Genomic DNA, 26,542 nt, shown 5'->3' with positions numbered 1-26,542 from the left:
TGGTATTTCATTTATTTTCCATCAACATGACTATTTTATTGAATGAGACATCATTTTCATTGATTCGTTAGAAAAAGAATAAATATTTTAATAAAAAGATGACATTTTATTTGGAATAAATTCAAGAAGAAAGGTGACAACAGTATACAATTCAATTGGTAAGATATTGTCACCCATCCGATAATTCAAGATTCGTTCCTAAGAAAGGTAAATAAAGAATCATTATTAAATTAATTTAAAAAAAAAAGAAGAAAATATAGTACATCTTAAATAAAACAATGATAGTAGTCACAATCACACTTAAATGTGATAGTACTTGTTATTTACTACTCCCTCCATCCCCTAATAGGAGTCGCTCTTTGACCGGGCACGAGTTTTAAGAAATATAAAGAAAAGTTGGTTGAAAAAGTTAGTGGAATGTGAGACCCACATTTTATATTGGTTTTATAATAAATGTGAGGGGAGTGAGTTAGTGGAATGTGGGGCCTACTACCATTTATGGTAAAAATGAAGAGTGACTCCTAATGAGGGACGGCCTAAAATGAAAATTAGCTACTCTTATTCGGGGACGGAGGGGGTAATAAACACCTAAAACAACAATTGATCACACAGACCGATGCCTAATGTATTACACATTTAAGAGATTTTTTAGTTAGAAGTTTCCATCATAATCGGACCACCAAAATGTGGTCAGAGTCTCTCCTTATGGTTAGTTAAGGAGTGTTAACTTTTAAGTGAGACTTTAACCATAATATATAGGACTTACTACTTAGGACAAATGACTACCAATTATTGAAAATTTCTCTACTTTCATGGTGACTGGTCGTCGATTGAGGTCTAATTATTGAAAAGAACATCGACTACATAATTAGTTTTGTGTGATTTTGGCAATAATCAGACATTCTCAAAGTTAAAGCTATATAAAAAAAATCAAAATGGAGGCTATAAATTAAAATTTGTTGGAAGCTCGTGCTATAAACTATATGTAACCCTTTATACAAATAATTTAACGTACTCAAATACTATTCGATTTGAGAATGAGCTCTATCAATCTAATCGAATACTAATAGTACTCCACATAATTTCAATATTATACTATAATGTATGAAATAGAAAACATACTAATCAAGCGTCAGATTCGGAACATGTATATTTTGACGGATATTATCAAGATAATAAAAGAGTAGCAAAGATTTTATGAACAAACATATCAAAGTCGTCTAAATAATTAGTAAGAATTATTTTCAATTACCTTTGTCGTCTAAAGGTCGCATGCATGAGGTAGTTTTTTTCAATTCCGCGTACCCCGCGTGTCATAATATGAGGCACCACGTGTCGCCACACAAATGAAGATGCCTCTTCAATCCCGCCGCGTGGTAATTACCTCATGCTGTGAAGGGCAGAAGAGTCATTCGACGTATCCTCGAAAATTGTTCCCTCCACGTTGGATTTCAACGGATAAGTGGATAACGGAGTTAAGATCTGTACTTTGCTAAGAACGAAATCCAATCTCGAATTAATAATTAATAAAGGTTAGGATACCTAAATCAACCTTTAGAGCTTTAGAGCATCTGTAACGTGCTGGGCAGGACCGCAAGTCGCGAGTCCCGGCCCGTCCCATGCATTACACGGAGGCGAGTCACGGCCCAGGCCGGTCCAGGGGCCGCGTTCCCGGCCTGGGACGGCGTTGCACGGTGACGGGCTGCAAGTCGCGTGTCCCGGCCCAGCGTTACACGCTCTTCGGGCCGGGCCGCAAGTCCAATTTTTTTTTTAATTCGATGTCTATAAATACGAGCCTTTGTTGTGCATCAATCTTACGTGCATTCCATTTCAATCCTGCATTCCATTTCAATCCTCTATTATACCCTTTGTTTCGGCGTCAATGAATTGGTTCAACAGCGATGAACGTGAGATGGACGAGTTCGTTAACTCGAACAATTGGTACATACCGGGGTCGCAACCAACGCAGCCACAGCCTAGTCCGGGAGTCGGTAGCAACGTTGATGTAACATCGCCGGTCAACACCGATGAATTCGAGCTCAGTGAGATGGAGCCCGCTCAAGAGCGGGGCAAGGGCAAGGTCGGCGAGGAGGATGGGCCGAAGAAGTACAGTCCGCAAGAGACAATGTGGCTTGCGAGGAACTATATCAACATCGCCGAGGATCCTATCATCGGCAATCAGCAGACCAGCAAGGTTTTTTGGGAGCGGATTGCTGAGAAGTATAACGCTGGCCGTCCTAAAGGGTCGATCGAGCGTAACTACGTGAAGCTGCACAAGCATTGGGGCCGGGTCCAGGCGGATATGAGCAAGTGGAACGGAAAGTGGGCCAACGTAGTCCGGATGTGGCCGAGCGGGCACAGCGAGGCGGACCTCGTCGAGAAGGCGAAGGATGTGTTCTTCGCTGACGGGAAGAAGGCCTTCAAGTACTTCGAAGTTTGGAAGCTCGCCGAGAAGAGCCCGAAGTACACCAGCGGTGCCGAGCCGACGACAACTGGGGCGGCGAAGAGAACCAAAGTTTCCGCATCCGGAAACTACTCTTCGAGCGAAGGAGGTCCGGCGATTGACCTCAACGTGACGGACGACGATGTCTTCTGCTACTCTCCTAGCATTCAGAGCCGCCCGATTGGAACAAAGGCGGCAAAGAGGAAAGCAAAGGGGAAGGCAGCTGCGAGCAACTCCGCTATGGTGCCACCGCCGACCAATCCGTCTATGGATAAGATGTCCGACACTTTGTCGGAGATGAGTATTACATGGCGGATGAGCCAGCTGACGGAGTTGACATTGAGGGATACATCGAAGATGTAGGAGGACGATCTCGAGTTGCACCGTGAGATGATCGCCTACCTTCGCGCCCAAATGAAGAAGTAGTGGTTGTGGCCCGGGTTTCTAGTATTTTAAATTTGCTTCGGCTAGTAATGTAATGTTAATTTCTAATGAACAATGCATTTTCCCGGTTTCAATTGTTCAACGAATTGCATTTACGAGTTAAATATGTTGAAGTTGTGAATAGTGTCATTTATTAGTTGCGGCCCGAGTTGCGGCCTGCAGGGTTACAGCAGTTGGGGCCTGAGCCGCAACTGTAGAGGAATGATGACGTGGAGGGGACTTGGGCCCGGAAATGGGGACGGGGTTATTGATGCCCTTAGAGCATTAGCAATGGGGCGCCCTAAGGGACGCCGTAAACCCCGCCCTATGCATCGCCTCGTTAGCATTTTATCCTCCTACCCTTCCACCTGCAGTGGGCCTCCCTATAAGCCGCCCTAAAGGCCGTCCTATAGGTTTCACTATTGTTTTATTAATTAATTTAAATGTTTTCAAATATGTCAATACAAAATAATTAAAAAAATACCACGATTAATTAAAAACGACAAATCCTACATTGATTAAAAAAACATTTTACACGAGTTAGAAATGAAAAAAAAGTTGATTATTCTACAAAAGTCCCAACTTGAGGCGCAGCTCATCGATCATCCCCTAGAGGTATTCGGCTTTGGCCGGGTCCTGACATTGCATGAGGGCGTTGTGCGTGTCCAACAACGTCCTCTGGTTGGGGTAGGGGCGGCGGCGCGGCGGCGGCGAGTTGGAGACGACTCCATGTCAGACAGACCGTACGAATCCGTACTGAATTCGGGATCGTACTGCGTGTTGGAGTCGAACGGCCGATATTCGCCAGGGTCTGTACCCGGCCAACGTGCACCACCCCCAAACATCGGACTATTTGGACTTAGGTATTCACCGGAATCCATTTTATAGTGTAATTTGAGTGTGGAAAAGTGAATGGAAAGGTTACAAATGAAGGTGGGGTAGGGGTATTTATATAAATAAATTTGTTGGAATTAAAAAAAAAACAAAAACGTGTTGCATCGTCCGCGTCGCCCACAGTGGGCGGACGATGGCCGGACGATGCCCTATCGTCCGCGGACGATCTATAGGGCGCGGACGATGCATCAGACATCGTCCGCGCACCCACAGTGGGCGGATGATGGCGCACCCGAGGCATCGGACGGCCTATCGTCCGCCCCATTGCGGATGCTCTTATGGCAGATAATATAATTTAACTATTATAATAACACACATTAGATTTGCTATTATACACAAGTATCAATACTTTTTGAACACGTACCGACGTGCTCTATCAACATTGCGAATCGTAAAATATATTGTACTCACGTGTCGCGGTATGTAAGAGTATGCCATTCATTTCGTCATGTCGCATTATAGTAATTTTTAGTGACCAACTTCTTAGTGCTCATGACAATGGTTACAAACCGAACCAGTATTTAAGTCGGCGAAGCTATCAATTCGCGATTCAACATATTCTCATTTCTTTCTACACGCATACTTTTTGAATCGACGAACTTCTTCCAAGGATCAACCGACTTGTATTTTATTGTTATCGTTAATAGATGAACATTGTCTTAAAGAGAATCTACCTCTTTTGACCCGTTTCACATATCTTTTTCCATGTTGACGTGTATGACACAATTATCTCAAACAGTTCAAATTATCTTATATGTGCATCACAGTGCAACTAGATTTTCGCTCTTATCAACAAAGACATCAAAAATCCACTTTTGTATTGCGATTACAAAGCTTTGACCCATCCAAAATTGGATAGAGATCACATGCAATGATGAGTCCAAAGTGTATAATCCAACAATATTTATATATAATTGAAATGTTTAAACTGTGCAAGGATTGATCATGGAGTATAATTTTTTCGAACATTGAAATTGTGGATCCACAAATAACAAGATTTAGGGGGACGAGATTAAAAAACAATCGCTGGGCCAATTATTATTCATAATTTTTTTTCAATAAACGAGAGTCTAAACGGATAGCTGGAGAGCATATTCCATTAATAAAAATATACCGTGACGAATTCCGTCCAGAGTTAACGGAATCACGAAACTCCGTCCGTACTACGGTGGTAGGTGGTGGCCATGGCAGCACAATGCGACAATCAGCACACACTATCCATTCTCCCTCTATAAAAGCGCAAGGGTCCCTCCATTTTCAATGCTTCCCAGTAACTTGGCTCTCTCTCTCTCAATCACTCTATAGAATTTATCGAAACCTCCTCTGTGCAGAGACTGTGATCGATAGATACTTGTATGGCCGCTAATTTGCAGCGCACTCGTGTACTGGCGAATTTGGGGAAAAGGTTAGCTGGCCAGATCCGCTCTCGCGATTCCGTCGGCGTTTCTCAGCTCCACTGCAGGTGCGTGCGTGTGTAATGTTGCTGGTGATCATATGAATTCATATGATCGCAGCTATTTTTAGCAGTTGTTGATTGATATTGAGCTTCTACTTCATCTCTTCTATGGTGTGTATAAGTTGCTGGTGATGTCGACTGTTTTACCTAATTTTTGTTCCTTAGGAACAGTATAGACAATTAATTTTGTGAAATGATCAAAGGATTAGTGTGATCGAAGCTAATTTTAGCAGTTGTTGATTGATATTGAGCGATGTCTTCTATGGTTTGTATACTGTTTTACCTAATTTTTGTTCCTCGAAGACAGTAGAAACGATTAATTTTGTGCAATGATCATAGGATTCGTGTGATCGCAGCTAATTATAGCAGTTGTTGATTGATATTGAACTTCATCGATCTCTTGTTTTACCTAATTTTTGTTCCGTAGGAACACTAGAAACAATTAGTTTTGTGTCATTGGACTCATGTGATCGCATAATCGAAGCTAATTTGAGCAGCTGCTGATTTATATTGAGCTTCGTCGCTTCCATTTTCTGGTAGTTTCTCCATGGTTGATCACTTCCTCTGAGACTTGTTCACAAACACACAAAACTGAGGGTAATCATGATGTTTTAGAAGACATTTTTGTGTTATTTTACTGAGAGATTTAAGACATTTGAATTGGATAACGTGTTGATTAGGTTGAAGTTCACATGTCATTTTCCAGGAATTCTACCTTTTTCAAGGAAAATGAGTTATCAACCTCCATTTTTTCATGCTGAAATTAAATGAATTTTCTTAGTTGGTTAGTTTGGTAGCTTTTGACCATTATTTATTCTTTTGATGGCCCATCATCATAGGTTGGTGGGTTGGGGCTTCTTCTCATACTCCAAAGTTGTGATTGTTTTGTAAATCTAATGTTTCTAATCTTTTTATTTTCCTAAATTGGTTTATTGATTAATGTTTCTTAGACTATTAAATACAGGGAGAAATTTTATATTCAAAAGGGTGATGTGTTTTACAGTGAAAACAGAAAGAGAAACTTGAAAAGCTTAAAGTAAAGGGGAATGAAGACTCAAAACCTTTTTAGCTTAAATAATCTGCAATTGATGATTGGTATTCGATGTTGATTCTATTGCTAATGATTTGTTTTATTGCTCATGCATCATATTGCCTTAGCTATTATTTTGAACTATGTTCTTGTTCTTGAAAGCTAATTCTCTACTTTTTTTGGTTTTTCATCCCATAATTAGGGGTAAAATGAGTGAAATCATTGTCAAATTGGAGATGAATCTTGTCCCAAATTGCATATTGTTTATCACGTGACAATCATATTATGTAGCATGGATTAATTTCAACTAAATCTTTTTTCTTATGGGAGTTCAACTTACAAATAATTTGCGTAATCTTGCACAATGCATGTATACAACAGGAGTGTGCAAGCTTCAGCATACGACAAGAACCCGGAGGAGAATGTGAACCCGACTGTGGTCCCAGACAATGTGATCTCACCTCAGCCAGACGAGTACTGGGCTCCTCACCCTAAGACAGGGGTGTTCGGGCCCGCAACGGATGAGAACCCGGGACCGGGCCGCGGCGGTGAAGGTTCATCGGACGGGGGCTCGGTGTTGGAGGAGAAGGCATTCTTCCGCCCTCTCGAGGACCTGGAAAAGCCTCCCGTCCAGCCTTGAGTGGCATAGCTAGATTCTATCTTCCATCTATTATTAATAAAAAGCTGTGTGTTTTTACCCTAAAGTGCCGGAGATAATACTGCTTTAGTAGGTGTGTGTGAGAGAGAGATAATTTCTTTGATGTTACGATGTTATCTCTTTCTTGTGAATATATGCTTTTGCCTTTTTGTCTTTTTTTGTGTACGAAGTTTGTTTCTCTCCGTTCATTTCTGTCACTTTTCTTGCTGAATTATTTTGATGCTGATTACTACTTTAGGAAGATAAGAGTTAAATCTGTCACAATCTAGTAGTAGTAACTAGTTCTTGCAATATTCTATGTCACATTATTCAGTCCAGAAGATGCCTAAAAATATAATGACAATAAATTCGGTTATCTGCAAGTCAAGAAATTCCAACCTGAGACCATCATCCACGAGGACTACAAAAATTTTGACGCCCCATTACTTAACTAATTTCATTAAATTTATTAAATGCTTATTCTAATTAGATTTATATACTAATAAAAAATGAAAAAATTGAAAAAAGCACCCATACCGATGTTGATTCCATAAAATCAAACAAAAAACAACAATCTATATACATCCATCAATCATCTTAGATGTTGATTCCATAAAATCAAACAAAAACAACCTATATACATCCATCAATCATCTTAAATTAAATTGCAGCAAAAAAGGCAATTCCGTCGCCTTGGAGGCCCCCATACTCCGGCCCGACATCATGTGAGGGGGTTCAATCAGGGTACGCAGTAGCCCGTTAAGGGGGAGGCCTTAACCCACTGGCTGCCACAAGCCCATCTCCCAAGGCCTCACACTTGTGCCTGAGAGATGGATGCAACTACACGACAGCCTCACACTTGTGCCTGAGAGATGGAAGCAACTACACGACAGTAGTGGGATTCGAACCCAGGCTCATTGCAGCAAGATTTGCCCCTCCGTTGCCAACTGCGCTACGCCCATGCGGGCCATCAATCATCTTAAATATTTGTATGCAACAAGGGTGTATAACTAATCGTAGCCCCCTCAAGTGTGATCTCTGGTGTGCCTGGAAGAATCCAGGCGAATGAGCTCGCGCTATGATTGTCTTTGTTCGAGAACAAGCAGAGCCGATTTCAGCATTTCGCGGGCTTTTCTATCCGGTGAGCATCCTGAAGCCTCCATTTCATTGTATATCTTTGGGACCTGTTGGGGAGAGAGAGAGACGCCACTGGCAAATTAGTCTCTTTCTGTGAACTCATTGATCTCTGAGTTTAAGAATCTACTGAGAAAACACACACATAGTTTGTTATTTGGATCACAAAGTGCTAACCTGATCAAATTTCTTGGCCCACAAAAAGGCTTTCATTAGAGTACTATATGTCACAACATCAGGGCTGATACCCTTCACAAGCAACAATAACACAGTTAATTTAAGGAAAAATCAGTGCTTAATTATACAACAAATACAAAAATTTGTGAACTCACACTCTCTCTCATGTGGTGGTAGACCGACAGCGCTTCCATATGCCGTCCAGCAACTGCAAACGAGTTGATTAAAACGTTCAGCATTATTAGGTTCATTTCCTTTCCCTCTGCCTCCATGAGCTGCAGTACCTTGACAGTTTGTTCGCATAATCCCTGAGTATCGAGGAGACACAACTCAGATCAGTCGTACAACCGAAATCATCCAAATTTCAGTGTCATCACCATATATTTTTGCGTACGCGCAGTTGAAGTTGGAAAGAAGAATACCAAGACGTGAAAACCCGATTTTTTAAGAGGTAGAAAGCGCGAAATATCCAAATTGATGTATAGGTTCTTGAAATTATATTGCAACTCAACTATAATTACCCCCGATAAACAAACACCACACCATCACTATTTACAGACGCGCAGTTGAAGTTGGAAACAAGAGTAACAAAACACTCAAATCCCGATTGTTTTAAGGGGGTAGAAAGCGCAAAATATCCAAGTTCGTGTATAGGTTCTAGCAATTATCTTATCCTAAATCATAGCTTGTTTACAAAAACAACAAATTAAGCAAAACAAGCTCTATTCTCATCGTATATTGATCTGCTGGCACGCAAAGATCGTCCTTTTTAAAAAGTCATTCGTGAAATATGAAACTCATTTATCCACAAATAGCTCAACAAACACAACAGATTATGAAAGATTAACTGCGAATGAGCAAAAGATAACGAAACCTGCTGAGCATAAGCATTTGCCAGAACACAAAACATGCTAGGATCAAGCTGAACACCTTCCAATTTCAGCGCCATTACACTATCCTCGGCATTTTGGGATTTCCCATACTGCCCGTATATATCAACAAGAACCGCGTAGATGGCTCCACTCCTCTGCTGTCCTTTCCCCTTCATACTTTCGAAAATCCTTCTTATCGCGTCCCACTTACCATGCTCCCCCAAACGGGATATGATCGTCATGAAAATCTTAGGATCAGGATAAATCCCCTGTTCCTGCATCCTACAAAACAACCTCACAGCACCATCAGTCTCTCCGAATTTACAATGCCATTGGATCAAAGAATTCCACGTCTTTATATCCGGCTTTATGCAATCTTCTTGCATCTTCTCAAACACTTCCATAGCATCTCCCAACTCACTGTATCTCGCAAAAGTGTCAATGATGCTACCATATATCCTCCTATCCATCACCATCCCCATCGCCCGTATCTCCGCCACAACCCCCATCGCCTTCTTCCACATCCCGTTATCCCTATAAATTTCAATAATCTTACTGTACACATATGAATTCGGCTGGTACCCTCTCCTCTTCATCTCAGCAAGCACCAGCCACGTATCGTTCTGGTGCGGAATTGGGGTTGCCGGAGCTGAGAACGGCGACCGGAATCACACCAATACAGATAGAACTCGTCCGAGGTGAAGAGGGAATGGGAGAAGAGTATTGCATTAATTTCTGAATGAATTACAAATTGAAGAAGCTACAGATTATAAAGCTATGAGCTAGTTAACTACTTGAATTGGCAGTTATAACTAACTCGTTCCTAACTAATCTTCATGCCACGTGACAATCTTCTCTCAGCTTCCCTCGAGTGTACACGTGTCATTTCAGCTCGTCTTCGGCAGCTCGTCTTCGGCAGCTCGTCTTCGTCTTTTACGTGTTATTTCAGCTCGTCTTCGGCAGCTCGTCTTCGGCAGCTCGTCTTTGGCAGCTCGTCTTCGGCTTTTATTCTACTAATCTCATTTCCATGCATCAAATCTCCCCCCCTTCAAGTAACCTTGTCCTCAAGGTTGAAAATGAGGGAATTTCTCCTGAATATCATGCAAAAACTCCCAAGTTGCGTCTTCGGGAAAGGAATTGGCCCAATGAATTAGCACTTGCGTAGCTGGATGATTTCCCCTCTTAACCAAGCGACGATCCAAGATTCTGACAGGTTCCAAAAAAGTCGAGTTTCCAATGACCGGTAAGGTGCCATGTAGTTGAGAAAGTGGTCCAGCCTTCTTCTTTAACTGAGAGACATGAAATACCGGGTGAATTCGAGCATCCGGTGGTAGAGCAAGTTTATATGCCACCTCGCCGAACTTGTCTATCACCTTGAAAGGACCAAAGTAGCGTGGACTAAGTTTGTGAAATTGTCTATCACGGAGAGTATTTTGTCTGTAAGGTTGGAGTTTCAAATAAACCCAATCACCAAGAACAAACTTGCGGTCCGAACGATGCTTGTCATGTTGTTGCTTCATCCTGTGTTGCGCTCGACCCAAATGAAATTTTAAAACATCCATCATAGCTTCTCTAGCGACCAGGCTTTCATCTACATCATGCACAGTCGAATCCCCCTTAAAGTAAGGAATATGCAACGGGGGAGGGTATCCATAAAGAGCTTCAAAAGGTGTTGTACCAATAGCCGTGTGGAAGGAAGTGTTGTACCAAAATTCTGCAAGACTAAGCCATTTGCTCCAAGTCGTAGGCTGATCTCCACACATACAACGAAGGTAAGTCTCCAAGCAACGGTTGACAACTTCGGTCTGACCATCAGATTGAGGATGGTAGGCAGTCGACATGTGAAGTTCCACGCCTTGTAACTTGAAGAAATCGGACCAGAATTTGCTCAGAAAAATCTTGTCTCGATCACTGATTAGTATAACTGGGAGACCATGGAGTTTGAACACATAATCCAAGAAAGCTTGAGCAACTGTGAGGGCTGAATAAGGATGAGTAAGCGGCATGAAGTGTGCATATTTAGTTAACCGATCCACCACTACTAATATAGTAGATTTCCCCTGTGACAGTGGGAGTCCCTCAATAAAATCAAGACTTACTTGCGACCAAGCTGCTTCGGGAATGGGTATGGGTTGAAGTAACCCTGGTGATGCACTATTGTCATACTTAAAGCGTTGACAAATATCACATTCTCTGATAAAATTCCGGATCTGCTTCTCCATGTTAGCCCAATAGAATAAAGAGGATAATCGTTTATAGGTGGCAAGAACACCTGAGTGACCTCCAGAGCTTGAGTTATGAAATAACTGAATGATTTTCAAGCGCAAAGCTTCATCTTTTCCCACTACTAAACGGCCTTTTCTTCTTAATTGATTTCCCAGCCATGAAAATTTAGAAGTGGACTTAGGATTCTGTTTGAGCTCAGTGATGACTGATTGTAGATCTGGATCAGACTCCCAAGAAGCTTGAATTAAGGGATAGATATCAGTAGCCACAGTGGTGATAGCCATACAAAAAATTTCAGATGAGTGTACTCTAGATAAGGCATCAGCAACCTTATTCTCTACCCCCTTCTTGTAAGTGATTTCAAAATCGAAAGCCATCAATTTAGAGAGCCAATTTAGTTGCCCCGGAGTGGAGAGTTTCTGTTTTAACAAATGACTCAGTGTCTTATGATCCGTTCTAACTTCAAAAGGCATGTGGCTCAAATAATGGCTCCAATGTGTCACAGCAAAAACAATCGCCAATAGTTCTTTATCATATACTGAAAGTCCTCTGTTTTTGGGAGATAAAGCCTTGCTAATGAAAGCAATAGGATGGTTATTCTGCATTAGAACAGCTCCAATGCCGTAGCTGCAAGCATCAGTCTCCACTACAAAAGGTGAAGAAAAGTCAGGTAATGCCAAAACAGGTGGAGAAATCATAGCCTTTTTTAGATTCAAGAAAGCCTCCTCAGCTGTAGAATCCCAATGGAAAGCATCCTTTCGGAGTAGATCAGTAAGTGGTTTACAAATAACTCCATAATTTTTAACAAATTTTCTGTAATATCCTGTTAGACCAAGGAAGCCTCGCAATTGTGAAATATCAGAGGGAATAGGCCAAGTTTGCATCGCCTGCACTTTCTTAGGGTCTGTAGAAACCCCAGCTTCTGATATGATGTGTCCCAGATATTCAATCTGCCTCTTAGCAAATTCACATTTGCTGGCTTTAGCAAAGAGAGAATTTTCATGGAGCTTCTGAAAGACCTTCTCAAGATGGATCAAATGGGAGTCAATATCCTTGCTATACACCAATATATCATCAAAGAAAACGAGCACAAATTTCCTTAAGAACGGCCTGAAAATGTCATTCATTAGACTTTGAAATGTAGCAGGAGCATTTGTGAGTCCAAAAGGCATAACAGCAAATTCATAGTGTCCATCATGAGTTTTAAAAGCTGTTTTAGGTATATCTTGTGCTTCCATTCTAATTTGGTGATAGCCGGCCCGCAGATCTATCTTAGAAAAGAGTGTTGCACCCCTCAGTTCCTCTAAAAGTTCATCAATAAGAGGGATGGGGTATTTGTCCTTGATAGTAAGTTTATTCAATCGCCTATAATCCACACACATTCTCCAAGTTCCATCTTTCTTTTTAACAAGCACCACTGGTGAAGAAAAGGGACTTGAACTTGGTTGGATGAAGCCTTGATGCAGTAAGTCAGTCACCTGCTTCTCAATTATATTTTTCTGTAAGGCTGAATGTCTGTAAGGTCTGGAATGGACTGGTGTAGCTCCAGGTATTAGAGAGATTCGATGGTTATGCGATCTCAGAGGAGGTAAGGTGGTAGGTTCAGCAAATACTGACTGATGAGTCTCCAGAAATTGCTGAATAGAGTCAGAATGGTTAAGTTGGTCTTCCATATTCCCTTGCACCGTAAACAACTCAGGGGAATCTGCACCATTTATCTGAATACAGTAAAGCTTGACCCCTTCATTGTAGCTAAGAATTTTGTTCATTTCTTTCTCAGATGCAGCCTGGACCACCTGCTCATTATTACCTCCCCTCAGTACATGTCTTCTGCCGTTAAGTGTGAAGTCCATAGTCAGATTTTTGAAATTCCATTGGATATCACCAAGAGTTTCCAACCATTGAACACCCAAAACCATGTCACAGCTACCCAAAGGTAAGAGGAGCACATCCGTGATAAAGGTAGTGCTTCTCAATGACCATTTTAAACTTTTACACATTGCCTTACATTCCAATTTATTTCCATCGGCAACATCCACAAACACCGGGTTCACTGCAGTGAGGAATAAGCCGAGCTTCTTAGCCGTTTGTAAATCAAGAAAATTATGAGTACTCCCCGAATCAATTAGAATATGGAGAGGTCTTCTACCAATTCTGCCCGTGACACGCATAGTTCTGAAACCTCTAGCAGATGAACCATTAATAGCATGAATAGAGATCAAAGGATTCTCCTCATCTCCTAAATCTTCATTAATTTCATCAGATTCACGTTCACCCGACAGCATGCCATCGTCTATCTCAAGCAAGTAGAGTTGCTTCCTAGCACACCTATGACCTCTTTCAAATTTCTCATCACAACCATAACACAAGCCTCTAGCTCTCTTATCTGCCATTTCTTCTTCAGTTAAGAGTCGTCTAGATTTAAAAGCAGGTGTAATAGGAGTAGGTAATAACGGAGCAGAGTTATATGCTTGTGAAGTTCTAGCATCAAGAGTGTTAAACCGTTTACTAGGCTGATTATTACCATCTTTAAACGGTGTAGCCATATCTTGTAACCGAGCCAAAGCATAAGCATGCACAAGTGTTTGAGGCATGAACATTCTAACCGCTTTTTGCACATAAGGTTTCAAGCCATTGATGAAGTGACTCACAGCATAGGTTTCAGAAATAGACACACGACCTAAGAGTAATTCAAAGCGGTCATGATAGTCAGAGAAAGAACCTGTTTGCTTCAGAGCAAGCAGCTCAGTCATAGGATCGCCGAGGAGTTGATCACCAAATCGTCCTTCCATTGCTTGTAGAAACATAGGCCACGGGGTAGCCATGGCGTGATCCTGATATCGTGACCAATTTTGAAACCATTGCAGTGCTCGGCCTTCAAAATTGATGACAGCTAAGCGAACTTTCGCTTCTTCCGGAGTAAGATCTACGGTGAAGAAGTGGTCGCACCTCATGATCCAGCCGGCCAGATCATCACCCGAGAAAATAGGGAAACCGACCTTCGATTGTCGAGTAGCGAAGTAAGGTTGGCGTTGAGGTCCAATTCCTCCAAATTGATTGTGAGGAATACCTCCAGTAGGTTGATTTCCATGCGGATTCGGTATGAATCGGTTGAGAACCTCCGTATGTTGAAGTTGCAGAGCGAGAATAGCCTCGCGTAGTTCCCTCACATCTGAATCACGAGCTTTATCCGCATTATCGCGGATTGAATCTTTCTCCTCACGTCGGCGGTCAGATTCGGAGACTTTCGCCGAGAAGTCGGCCAGCGCAGTCGCGATAATATCCTCTACGCGACGCATGTCGCCGGAGCGCGTTTCCACCATGACAGGCGAAGGATCGTTACCACTGATACCACTTGGTGCGGAATTGGGGTTGCCGGAGCTGAGAACGGCGACCGGAATCACACCAATACAGATAGAACTCGTCCGAGGTGAAGAGGGAATGGGAGAAGAGTATTGCATTAATTTCTGAATGAATTACAAATTGAAGAAGCTACAGATTATAAAGCTATGAGCTAGTTAACTACTTGAATTGGCAGTTATAACTAACTCGTTCCTAACTAATCTTCATGCCACGTGACAATCTTCTCTCAGCTTCCCTCGAGTGTACACGTGTCATTTCAGCTCGTCTTCGGCAGCTCGTCTTCGGCAGCTCGTCTTCGTCTTTTACGTGTTATTTCAGCTCGTCTTCGGCAGCTCGTCTTCGGCAGCTCGTCTTTGGCAGCTCGTCTTCGGCTTTTATTCTACTAATCTCATTTCCATGCATCACGTTCAACCGCCCTGCACTGACATAGTATTCGATCAAGACCTCGAACGTCCTACGATTCCTCTCCAATCCCATTTCATCAATCGCGCGCAGAACTTTGTCGGACAAATCTAACAGGCCTTTCATCAAACAGCTTCTGAGCATCAAATTCAACAGCCCGATCTTCGGCCTACCTCCCGAAATAACCATTTCCTGGAATATCACGTCCTCCTCCAACGTCCTCCCAACGTCTCCGAGGCTAGCTATCAAACACGAATACGACGCCGAATTGGGGCGATAACCCAGCGCCTCCATCTGAGAGAGCAGAGCCATGGCGTCGTCGACTTCTCCTTCCTCGCACATTTCGCACAGCATATCGTTGTAGGTATCCCATGAAATCTCCTCACAATTGAAATTCGAATGCTGGGAAACAGCATTCCATGATAAATTAAGGGAAATTTCGGAATAAGGGTTTAAATTTGCTGACCTTTCATAATTAGGGATTCAATTCACTGACCTTTCGTAATTTGGGATCGAGGCATGCGTACTCTTCGTAATAAGGGATTTCTGATATTTTAGCTTATTTACGTGCTTTTAAAATATTATTTCTCTCTTAGCATTTATCAATCGTCTAAATTACCCCCTTCAAATTTTTACCAAAATGTTCAGACAGCCTTCCAAATCCCGCAAGAACACGCTTGCTTCCTCAACACCAAAGTTTCTGCACACTGAAGACAGAATCTTGTTCCCATGTATAGCATCCAGTACAACTTTAAACTCAGCAAAAAAAACTTAATAGATCATCGTAGTCCTTCTCATCACATTACCCACTAACGATTGCACTTATGATTAATCTACTTGGTTTCATTCCAAAACTCATGACCTTCCTAAACAGATCTCTAGCTTCCTACACTTTCCCATCCACACAAAGCCTTCAAATTACGTTTTCATGAATCCATTTTTCCTCCAAACTCCCTCCTATCCCCACATTAATCATATCCTCGTGAACATGATACATCAATTGTGCTGCATCAACCTCAATCAAATACCTAAGCAGGGCTCGATAGCTCACCCCATACGGCACTAAACCTAGGCCCCTCATTCTCTCATAAACCAACACAGCCCTATCCAATTCAAATTCCCCCACATACCCTTCAATCAAACCACTGAAAACTTCCTCATAAGCCAACAGAAATCCTTGGCATTCCCTCCTTGACAACAAGTTCTCCACCTCCCGATAAAACCCGGCCTGCACGAGCATCGAAGCCATAATATTACACGAACGAGGTAAATGTTCGAACTCTCTTGATTGATTGCTGGCCCACTTGAAAATTCCCCATAAAGATTCGACCTTTCTAACCTCAATCTCAGAATTCTCACTTATACATTCAAACCCCACCAGTAACTCAAGAACATCTTGAGGTCTTAACACAGAAACTCTCTAAAATTGACGCACTATCTTAGGATATATGTGAGAGAGTCTAAAAATATAATCTTTGAGTAAGAGAGTGGTAGTCTGATAGATTTAGCACCTTTGTTCGAGGATGACTATAATAGATTAAGACCGTTGAGTTATCGTGGAGCTGATTCTATTTTTATAAAATATTGGTAAAAATTTGAAGGGGGTAATTTAGACGATTGATAAATGGTTAGAGGGAAATATTATTAAAAAAGCACATAAATAAACTAAAATATCAGAAGTCCCTTATTACGAAAAATACGCATGCCTCGATCCCAAATTACCAAAGGTCAGTGAATTGAATCTCTGATTACGAAAGGTCAGCGAATTTAAACCCTTATTCCGAAATTTCTCATAAATTAAACGGTTCTGGATCGTAATCTTTCGTTAATTTGCTTCCCGGGGAGCTTAATGAGAGGGGTTTTGCGAATATGCGGGTGAATTTGAAGAAGAGGGGAAGAACGAGTGTAAATCTGTGGAGACTTAGGAGAGAGTGAGGTCTATGAAGCTTCATATGCTGCAATTCCATAGCTTTGCTGCTTTCCAACCGCGCGAAATTGAACTGTAAATTGAAATCTCTTTTGTAGTTAAATTACAGTTTGGCCCCTCAGTATTCATCCATTTGCTCTTCATTTTCCTCTATCTTTTTTTGTTGTAATTTTAATTCCTTTATAATAGCTTGAATTATTAAAGGGATATTGACACTTAATATCATGGAACTTTCAAAAAGTTGAATTTTTCCAATGAACTTTGAAATTAACAAATAATATCACGAACTTTACCTTGAGTTTGTTATTTCCCACCAATGAAAAAATTCCGGCAAATAATATCATTATTTTCGTAATTTCTCGACAACAACTTCGAGAGTTTCAAGATTTTCAATCTTTGAGAATAGTTTTTCTTGAATCACATCCTCCAAATTTGTTCTTCAATCTATTAATACAACCGAAATTTTTTCATTTGTGAGAAATAACAAACTCGGGATAAAGTTCGTGATATTATTTGTCAATTTCAAAGTTCGTGGGAAAAACCCAACTTTTTGAAAGATACATAGTATTAGGTGTCAATATCCCATTATTAAATGAGTATTTAAGATATAACCTTAAAGTATGCTAAATTCGTCCAAGATTACATATAATTTTGACATTTTATTACATTCGTTACTATGTGTCTCATATAATTTTAGTATATAAATTTTATATTCCAGTACTATTAATTTATTTTATTTACATTTCATTATAAAAACAAGATGTATGTTCTATTAATTTTTTTCACATGCATCTTTTCGTAGTCTGCATTTTTTAAAACTCAAGTTGATAAAAATAAACAGTATAATTACAAACTAATGGAGCGTTTTACTTTTCAAGAAAATTAATTATAAAGATTGAATTATTTTATTATCTACAACAACAACTAGGGGAGAGTTGAGGCTTTTGGATCCTTCACAATTTTGAAAATTTATAGGTATATTTCAGTGACTTGACATTAAATTATAATTTAATTAGTTAAATTTGAGAATTAATTCTATGAGGAGCTTTATTCCTATGTGACTATATCTAACTCTTTTCTCTCTTTTCATTTTTCTTTTGTTTTTTAAAAATTAATATAATAAATAAATACTCATACTCCATATAATTAGATTTTTTAGAAATTGTTAAATTTTTGTAAGTTGAATTGAATTTTAATTTTAATTTTAATTTTTATTTTTAATTTTTAATCTTTAAAATGTGTGGCATCTTGAAAAATGGAGTAGTGGTGAGTAAATCATATAAATCCCGAAGCATCTCCTCAAACTTCTCTTATTATGAAATTGACCCTATAAAAGGAGCTGAATACAATCTTCAATTCCATTTCTTGAAACTGATATGTCTTCACTCCAACAACAGCACATGTAAAATCAAACAAAAATCCCATGTTAAACATGGCAAGCACCGGAATTCTGGGATTCATTACGCCGCCGTTGAGCTCTGGCAGCAGGAAATCAAAGATGCAAAGTAAAGACACCTCTTTCACCTGTTGCTCAACTTCTACCTCCACAAACGAGCAAGAAACCGCGCCAGCATTCACCTATTACAGAGCCTCGCCGTCTGTGAGGTGGCCGCACTTGAAATTCACCGAATCCCAGCACGATTCCCCCGTGAAAACGCCGATTCCCGAGGTTAGAGATGAGATTGTGGACGAGGAAGGGGGGTTTGCGGGTGCAGACGAGGTGTTCGACGAAAGGCCTAGCAGAAACAGAGTGAAGAAAATGAACAAGCTGGCGTTGAAGAGGGCCAAGGACTGGCGGAAGAGGGTTCAGTTCTTGACGGACAGGATATTGGAGCTGAAATCGGATGAGTTTGTGGCGGATGTTTTGGATGAGAAGATGGTGCAGATGACGCCGGCTGATTTCTGCTTCGTGGTGAAAGGAGTGGGGCGGTCGAGCTGGCAGAGGGCGTTGGAGGTTTACGAGTGGTTGAATCTTCGCCATTGGTATGCTCCGAATGCTAGGATGCTGGCCACGATTCTCTCCGTGCTTGGAAAAGCCAATCAAGAAGGTTTAGCTGTGGAGATGTACACCCGAGCTGAATCGACTGTGGGGAATACAGTGCAAGTTTACAATGCGATGATGGGAGTTTATGCAAGAAATGGTCGGTTTCTTAAGGTTAAGGAGCTGCTGGACTTGATGCGTGAACGAGGGTGTGAGCCGGATCTTGTTAGTTTCAACACGTTGATCAATGCGCGGCTGAGATCAGGGCCGATGGCTCCGAATTTGGGGATTGAGCTTCTTGGTGAAGTGAGGAGATCGGGGATAAGGCCGGACATCATCACGTACAACACTCTGATCAGTGGATGCTCGCGCGAATCCAATTTGGAGGAGGCTGTGAAGATCTTCAACGACATGGAGGAGCATGGATGTCAGCCGGATTTGTGGACGTACAATGCCATGATCTCAGTGTATGGGAGATGTGGGCTTTCTGGTGAGGCGGAGCGCCTCTTTAAAGAGCTCCATTCGAAGAGCTTCTTGCCCGACGCAGTGACGTACAATTCTCTACTCTACGCGTTTGCAAGAGAAGGGAATGTGGTGAAGGTGAAGGAGATATGTCAAGAATTTATGGAGATGGGGTTTGTAAAAGATGAGATGACTTACAACACCATAATCAGCATGTATGGGAAGCAAGGGAGGCACGACCTCGCCTTTCAGACTTACAGAGAGTTGCAATCCTCTGGCCGGCATCCTGATGCAGTGACGTATACTGTCCTCATCGACTCATTAGGAAAAGCAAACAAGATGGGGGAAGCGGCAGATGTCATGTCTGAGATGCTGGATACCGGTGTGAGGCCTACGCTACGAACTTACAGTGCTTTGATATGTGGCTATGCCAAAGCTGGACAGCAAGCTCAGGCTGGGGAGACGTATGATTGCATGATCCGTACTGGGATTAAGCCGGATAAGCTTGCATATGGAGTCATGCTGGATGTGCATATGAGGTCAAAGAACACAAAGAAGGCAGTAATGTTGTACCAGGATATGGTTTCTGATGGTTATGTCCCCGATCTTGGTATGTATGAAGCACTGATCCGTGTACTTGCAGGAGAGAGCAACGAAAGATTTATTCAGAAAGTAGTTGAGCATCTCGAAGAACTTCATGGCTTGAGCTCAGAGAGGATTTCTGCATTACTTGCAAAAGCAGGTTGCTATGATTTTGCTGCAGAAAAGTTAAGGCTTGCAGTTATGAAGAACTCTACAGTTAATCAGGAGAATTTGCTATCAATTTTGGGTTCATATAGTTTATCCGGGCGGCATTCTGAAGCTATAGAGCTACTAAATTTTGTGCAGGAAAATGCGCCCGGATCTGAGCAGTTGATAGCTGAGGCTTTGGTTGTTATTCATTGCAATGCTAGTCAGTTAGACGCTGCTTTAGACGAATATCTCAAAAATAACAGCGTTTTTATGTTTGAAGGGAGCTCTGCTATGTATGAATACCTAATTGTGTCGTGTGCAGAGAACGAACGCTTGGTTGAAGTTTCTCAGATATATTCCGATATGAGATTCTATGGGATTGAGCCTTCAGAGAAAGTGTATCAGACAATGTCCCTTTCTTATTGTAAGTTAGGCCTCCCTGAGACAGGTCATCATTTGTACGAGCAGGCGGAGATAAAGGGTATTCCTCTTCATGATACATCCGTTTGTACTGCTCTTGTCGAAGCTTATGGAAAAGTGAAGCAACTGGAGAAGGCCGAGAGTGTCGTTGGAAAGCTGAGGCAGAAATGCAAAATTCTGGACCGTAAGGTCTGGAACTCCTTGCTTGAAGCCTATGCTTTGAGTGGTTGTTATGAGAAAGCAAGAGCTGCTTTTAATACAATGATGAGAGACGGGCCTTCCCCAACGGTTGATACAATGAACTTATTGCTGCAGGCACTGGTTGTTGATGGGAGATTAGATGAGCTTTATGTTGTGATTCAGGATCTTCAAGATATGGGGTTCAAGATTAGTAAAAGTTCGATTATTTTGATGCTCGAGGCATTCGCCCAATCTGGAAATGTGTTTGAGGTGAAGAAGATATACAATGGAATGAAAGCTGCAGGCTATCTTCCTACTATGCATCTGTACAAGGTTATGATCGGGCTGTTGTCAAGGGCGAGACAGGTAATGGATGTCGAGGCTATAGTTTCTGAGATGGAGGGAGCAGGATTCACTCCTGATCTTGTTATATACAATATGTTACTTAAGATGTATACACAAATAGAGGATTATAAGAAGACGGTTCAAATATACCAACGACTTCAAGAACGGGAACTGAAACCGGATGAGGAAACTTACAGTACTCTAATGCTAATGTATTGTAGAGACTGTAGGCCCGAAGAAGCTGCTTTATTGATGCATGAAATGAGACGGCTTGGTTTTAAACCGCAATCAGACACCTACAAGAGCTTGGTAGCAGCATTTTGTAAGAAGATGATGATTGAGCAAGCTGAAGAGCTCTTTGATGGCCTAAAATCAGAGGGGAACAAGCTAGACCGGTCATTTTATCACTTGATGATGAAAATGTACCGAACATCTGGGAACCACGCTAAAGCAGAGAATTTGTTGGTGACCATGAAAGAATCAGGAATTGAACCCACTGCTGCTACGATGCACCTGCTTATGACTTCATACGGAAGCTCAGGGCGTCCAGAGGAAGCTGAAAAAGTGCTTAATAGTTTAAAGGCTACTGGTTCGGATCTTGGCACATTATCATATAGTTCAGTGATAGATGCTTACCTCAAGAATGGTGATCTTGATGTTGGCATCCAGAAGCTTGAGGAGTTGAGAAACGAGGGCTTGAATCCGGACCACAGGATATGGACTTGTTTCGTTCGGGCAGCTAGTCTGTGCCACAGCTTCGGTGAAGCCACTATGCTACTAAATGCCATTGGAGATGCTGGTTTTCAACTGCCATTAAGGCAATGTTTCTATTTCTATCGTTGGAAAGTGGAGTTTATCTGTTAATTACGCGTTCGTGAACTAAGATTAGTCCTTTTTCACAGGCTCTTGACGGATAATTCTATGTCGCTGCTGTCAGAGCTAGACTGCTATCTCAAGAATCTGGAACCTGTAGAGGACAATGCAGCATTTCACTTTGTCAATGTGTTGGAAGATATGCTGTGGGCTTTTGAGCGCCGCGCAACTGCCACATGGATTTTCCAACTGGCAGTTAAGAGAAACATCTATCACAAAGATGTTTTCAGGTAGCTACTAAAATAAGTTATTGCTTCCAGCTTTTGTAGCCTTCGTTTATTTCAAGAGTTGTGGAAATATATTGACAAATTAGTTACTTGAAAATCAGTTATTGCTTCCAGTTTACTGCTTATGCTTGTATATATACTGATGATCTGCAACGAATCCTTGATGTCTCAAGATAACTTCTGTATTATATCCTTGCGATTTGTTCATTTGGTTTTGATTTGGCTTGCAGGGTGGCTGACAAGGATTGGGGGGCCGACTTCAGAAAGCTATCTGCCGGTGCTGCTCTTGTTGCCCTGACATTATGGCTTGATCACATGCAGGCAAATGCTTTTGCTCTTAAGCTCTTTGATGTTTTCAGAAACGTTGTGTGTGGGGCTGATGTCAATTTCCTTGCCTGGACTCGAGCCTTGATACTGCTAACTTCTTCGTTCTTCGTTCTTCGCTCTTCGTTCTTCATTTATATCTAACCAAGCAATACTTAAAATTTCCATTGCTTGAAATATATCACACTGCATCTTCCATGAGTTTCTTGCGTTATAGTATTTCGAGAGATCATGGCAGCTTGAGATTTAGACTCACCTTTTTTTGTTAGAAGCTTAAATCTTTTCCTGAAATGTTTCTTATTTGACAGTTCACCAGATTGAACACTGAATGTCTTGCCCTTCGACCCTTTTTCTCCCACAGGATGCATCGTTGGAAGGCTTCCCGGAATCTCCAAAGTCCGTCGTCCTGATCACAGGAAACGCAGTGTACAACCAAGTCTCGTTGAACAGCACTCTGAAGGCATACCTCTGGGAGATGGGGTCTCCTTTCTTACCATGTAAAACAAGGAGTGGAATCCTCATTGCCAAAGCGCATTCCTTAAGGCTGTGGTTGAAAGACTCTGCGTTTTGCTCGGATCTCGAGCTGAAGGACACCCCTCTGCCCCCAGAGACTAACTCGATGCAGCTCCTCGAGGGATGCTACATCAGACGGGGGCTCGTTCCTGCATTCAGCGACATCAGGGAGAGGATGGGGGAGGTGAGACCGAGGAAGTTTGCTAGGCTTGCACTACTCTCGGACGAGAAACGGGACTCAGTTATTCGTGCTGATGTGGAAGGTAGAAGGGAGAAGTTGGCCAAGATGGGAAATGGTGTTATGGTGAAGAAGATGAAGATGAGCAGGTTTAAGGGGAAGTTTATTAAAAGGGCTTCTCTCTCTGAAACAAAAGGTGAAGCATACAAGTAAGATAGATGTTGTGAAAAATAGTGTTTATAGGCAATACAACACAATTAGCAAAAACAACTCCAAATTTGTAGCATATCATTAAATTAGTTAATGATTTTTTTATAAATCTTACTATCTTATTTCTGGAAGTAGAAGTGTTGTGACTGGTATAGCAAATGAAAAAAATTCCAAATTTGGAAGTTAGTATTTTCCAAATAAATTGTACCACCCACATGGGCGGATGTGATATTATAAATTGCATATATAGATTATATAAAAATGTATAATATTAAAAAATTATGTGTTAAGTAGCAAAAAAAAGCTAATAGCTTATTGTTGGGTATTAAGAATCTTAAAAAAATATAATGCTAATGAATATAAAAAAATATAATGCAATGAATATAAAAAATATAATGCTAATGAATATGGTATCTGATAAATTATTTATCCTGTGTTTGGAATATAAAAAAAATTATTACGATTTTGAACTTTTAGAGACTATCCATAAATCTACAATAACATTAAAGTTAATAACTGTAAACGTAAGGAGTAATAATCATTTTCATTATTTTTATTATTATGATTCAAAAGTCTGATAATTACAGTATGAGTTATGATTTTATAATTAATTTTTTAACTAGTTATTAATTTTTAATATAATAATAGTTAAAATAAAATTAAAAAATATTTTTATTAATTATAATTCATAATTTAATAACTATATTAAAATTATCTTAACAAAATATTACTGTTAACATAATAACAACGATGATAAATAATAGTACAATAATAAAATTAATCTTATCATTACAATTATGGTTATTTTTATAATTAAATATGATTCATAATTTTCAAATTTTACTAATAAAATTTTCTTAATTAATTATTAGTATATAATTAAGTATACATCATGTGCCAAATATATATTGGGCTGATAAAGCCCATTACTAAAACGAGCCTAATTCCTCAGCTAATAACTTAACGGGCTATCTCATTTACCGCTTATCGGCCCAATAGGCCCTAAAACCCGTTAAAATCTAGGGTTTTTCTTGGGCAGTATATATAAGAAGAAGCTCATTTCTCTGTGGATTTGCAGCAAAAGAGCTAGGAGGAGCTCCCCGTTGTCCGCCGTGCTCATCCCTGTCGCCGTAAGTCTCATCCCTAAGATGTCAGATATCCTCTTGGTTTAATGCGTTGCGTCAAATTAGAGCTTAGAGCACTTAATGTTTATAATTTTTCTGTATTGCAAGTTTTGTAGTTGCGAACTTTGCCTGATTAATCTAGTTTAATCTAGCTGGGAAATGGTTCGCTTAGTTCGTTTCCTGATGATATGCGCGAATGGTTTTGTTTGATGTGTTTAGTGTGTAAATAAGGTTTTTGGTTCTGCGTGATCTGAGTATGTTTAAATGTAGAATCTTTGCATTATAGGCTTGAAGATTGTTCGAATTTGAATTGTTTTCTGATTCAATGCTGAGAACTCGATTCATGTTTGCCTTTCTGAATACAAATATTTAACCTTGTTTCATGGTTCAAATATGGGTTATTTCATGTAATTTATTTGCTAAAAAGGATAAAAAGATCATCTTTGTTACCGTGTGCTCAATTTTCCATGTATGATTCCATTTATGGTAATGTTGGTGCCAATTGATTGGTTAAATTAGGAGAGTTGATGTTATACTTTCATCATGTTTAGGTAAACCATGAAGCACAACAACGTTATTCCCAACGGGCACTTCAAGAAACATTGGCAAAACTATGTGAAGACATGGTTTAATCAGCCTGCACGCAAGGCCAGGAGAAGAAATGGTACCGACTTCAAGATATGACTGATTTTTTGGTCCTTTGAATTTGTTTTTAACAGAAATGCTGTGAGCTATTGTTATCTGGTTTGGACTGGTCTTGTTCTTCTGTAAAGCTTCTCTTTGTCTATTTCAGCAAGACAGCAGAAGGCAATCAAGATATTTCCAAGGCCCACCGCTGGTCCACTTCGCCCAGTTGTTCGTGGCCAGACTCTAAAGTACAACATGAAGGTCAGAGCTGGTAGGGGATTTTCTCTGGAGGAACTGAAGGTGAGTTTTCTTACTCCGAAATGCATCATTTCATCAAAGATTTTATTTTGCTTATCTTAATGTGATTCAGTATGTCCTGGATTTGTAAAGCCTGAAACGACTATTTAGGCTCCCTTGTGAATGCTTTTCTTGCCTGCCCATCTATATCCAAAATTTTAGAAAATTTTAGTTTTCTTCTATAATAGTATATTGTTTGGGTTTCCTCTGCTTTTTATTCTTTTTTTGCCTATGCTACTGCAAATTTATTTCATCATTTGCTGTGATTGCTTGCAATTTTTCATCAACACTAGAAGTAGTTGATGAGGTTTACTTCTTATTGTTGTTTTAGTATCTCCAAATGCTGACACATTTTTACTTTCAATATAAAGGCTGCAGGCATCCCAAAGAAACTTGCACCAACTGTTGGTATTTCAGTCGATCACAGGCGTCGCAACAGTTCGTTGGAAGGGTTCCAGACCAATGTCCAGAGGCTGAAAACATTCAAGGCCAAGCTCGTTGTCTTCCCAAGACGCGCTCGCAAGACTAAGGTAATGATGCTGGCCCAAATATCTCATCTTGCTTGCTATCACAGATGTTTTATGGCCTAACCATTTTCTTTTTTATCTTAGGCTGGTGACTCTTCGCCTGAGGAGTTGACAACTGCCACCCAAGTGACGGGACCATTCTTGCCGATTGTAAGTGAGAAGCCATCAGTTGAGCTTGTGAAGGTCACAGAAGGCATGAAGTCATTCAGGGCATACGACAAGCTGCGCCTGGAGCGAACTAATGCACGCCACGTCGGTGTTAGAGCCAAGAGGGCAGCAGAGGCTGAGAAGGAAGAGAAGAAGTAGGTAAAAACGGAGTTTGTGTGATTTTCTGATTCTACAAGCTGTTTTGTTTTGGGGCTGGACCAGCTTTCTTGATTTTTGTTCGAAATTTTCTTAGTTTATCTTTGCTTTGTATGAGCTTTCAGAGACAGCAAAATCTTATCAAAGTTTCAACTTTCAATATTTTTCACGTTTGAATCGTAAGTACTACTACATATTTCAAGGAGTCCAATTCATTGAATATTGTGGTGGATTA

General features: G+C 40.7%; 4 protein-coding genes across 4 annotated transcripts; 3 read left to right on the top strand and 1 right to left on the bottom strand.

The window, feature by feature from the left end:
• Positions 1-4,997: 4,997 nt before the first annotated feature.
• On the top strand, positions 4,998-7,058 carry LOC121802374 (late embryogenesis abundant protein At5g17165-like). Its single transcript, XM_042202041.1, has 2 exons — positions 4,998-5,222; positions 6,628-7,058. Exons 1-2 carry the CDS (start codon positions 5,116-5,118, stop codon positions 6,884-6,886), a joined length of 366 nt encoding a protein of 121 aa, XP_042057975.1. The 5' UTR covers positions 4,998-5,115; the 3' UTR covers positions 6,887-7,058.
• Positions 7,059-7,737: 679 nt separating this feature from the next.
• Positions 7,738-15,426, bottom strand: LOC121756276 (pentatricopeptide repeat-containing protein CRP1, chloroplastic-like). Its single transcript, XM_042151777.1, has 5 exons — positions 15,061-15,426; positions 9,069-9,689; positions 8,350-8,502; positions 8,195-8,266; positions 7,738-8,067 (listed from the first exon to the last, which is right to left on the bottom strand). Exons 1-5 carry the CDS (start codon positions 15,409-15,411, stop codon positions 7,960-7,962), a joined length of 1,305 nt encoding a protein of 434 aa, XP_042007711.1. The 5' UTR covers positions 15,412-15,426; the 3' UTR covers positions 7,738-7,959.
• Positions 15,427-18,296: 2,870 nt separating this feature from the next.
• On the top strand, positions 18,297-23,560 carry LOC121756249 (pentatricopeptide repeat-containing protein At3g18110, chloroplastic-like). The gene is made up of 4 exons (XM_042151747.1): positions 18,297-21,922; positions 22,007-22,207; positions 22,435-22,525; positions 22,890-23,560. Exons 1-4 carry the CDS (start codon positions 18,408-18,410, stop codon positions 23,430-23,432), a joined length of 4,350 nt encoding a protein of 1,449 aa, XP_042007681.1. The 5' UTR covers positions 18,297-18,407; the 3' UTR covers positions 23,433-23,560.
• A 924-nt stretch (positions 23,561-24,484) lies between these two features.
• LOC121756268 (60S ribosomal protein L13-1-like) lies at positions 24,485-26,469 on the top strand. The gene is made up of 5 exons (XM_042151766.1): positions 24,485-24,559; positions 25,105-25,217; positions 25,347-25,480; positions 25,849-26,007; positions 26,089-26,469. The coding sequence occupies exons 2-5, from the start codon at positions 25,112-25,114 to the stop codon at positions 26,308-26,310; spliced, it is 621 nt and encodes a 206-aa protein (XP_042007700.1). The 5' UTR covers positions 24,485-24,559; positions 25,105-25,111; the 3' UTR covers positions 26,311-26,469.
• Positions 26,470-26,542: the final 73 nt, after the last annotated feature.

The sequence above is a fragment of the Salvia splendens genome, chromosome 1 (genome assembly GCF_004379255.2).
Source record: "Salvia splendens isolate huo1 chromosome 1, SspV2, whole genome shotgun sequence".
Taxonomy (NCBI): Eukaryota; Viridiplantae; Streptophyta; class Magnoliopsida; order Lamiales; family Lamiaceae; genus Salvia; species Salvia splendens.
Note: the sequence above shows the minus strand (reverse complement) of the source record. Positions and strands in the feature narration are given on the sequence as shown.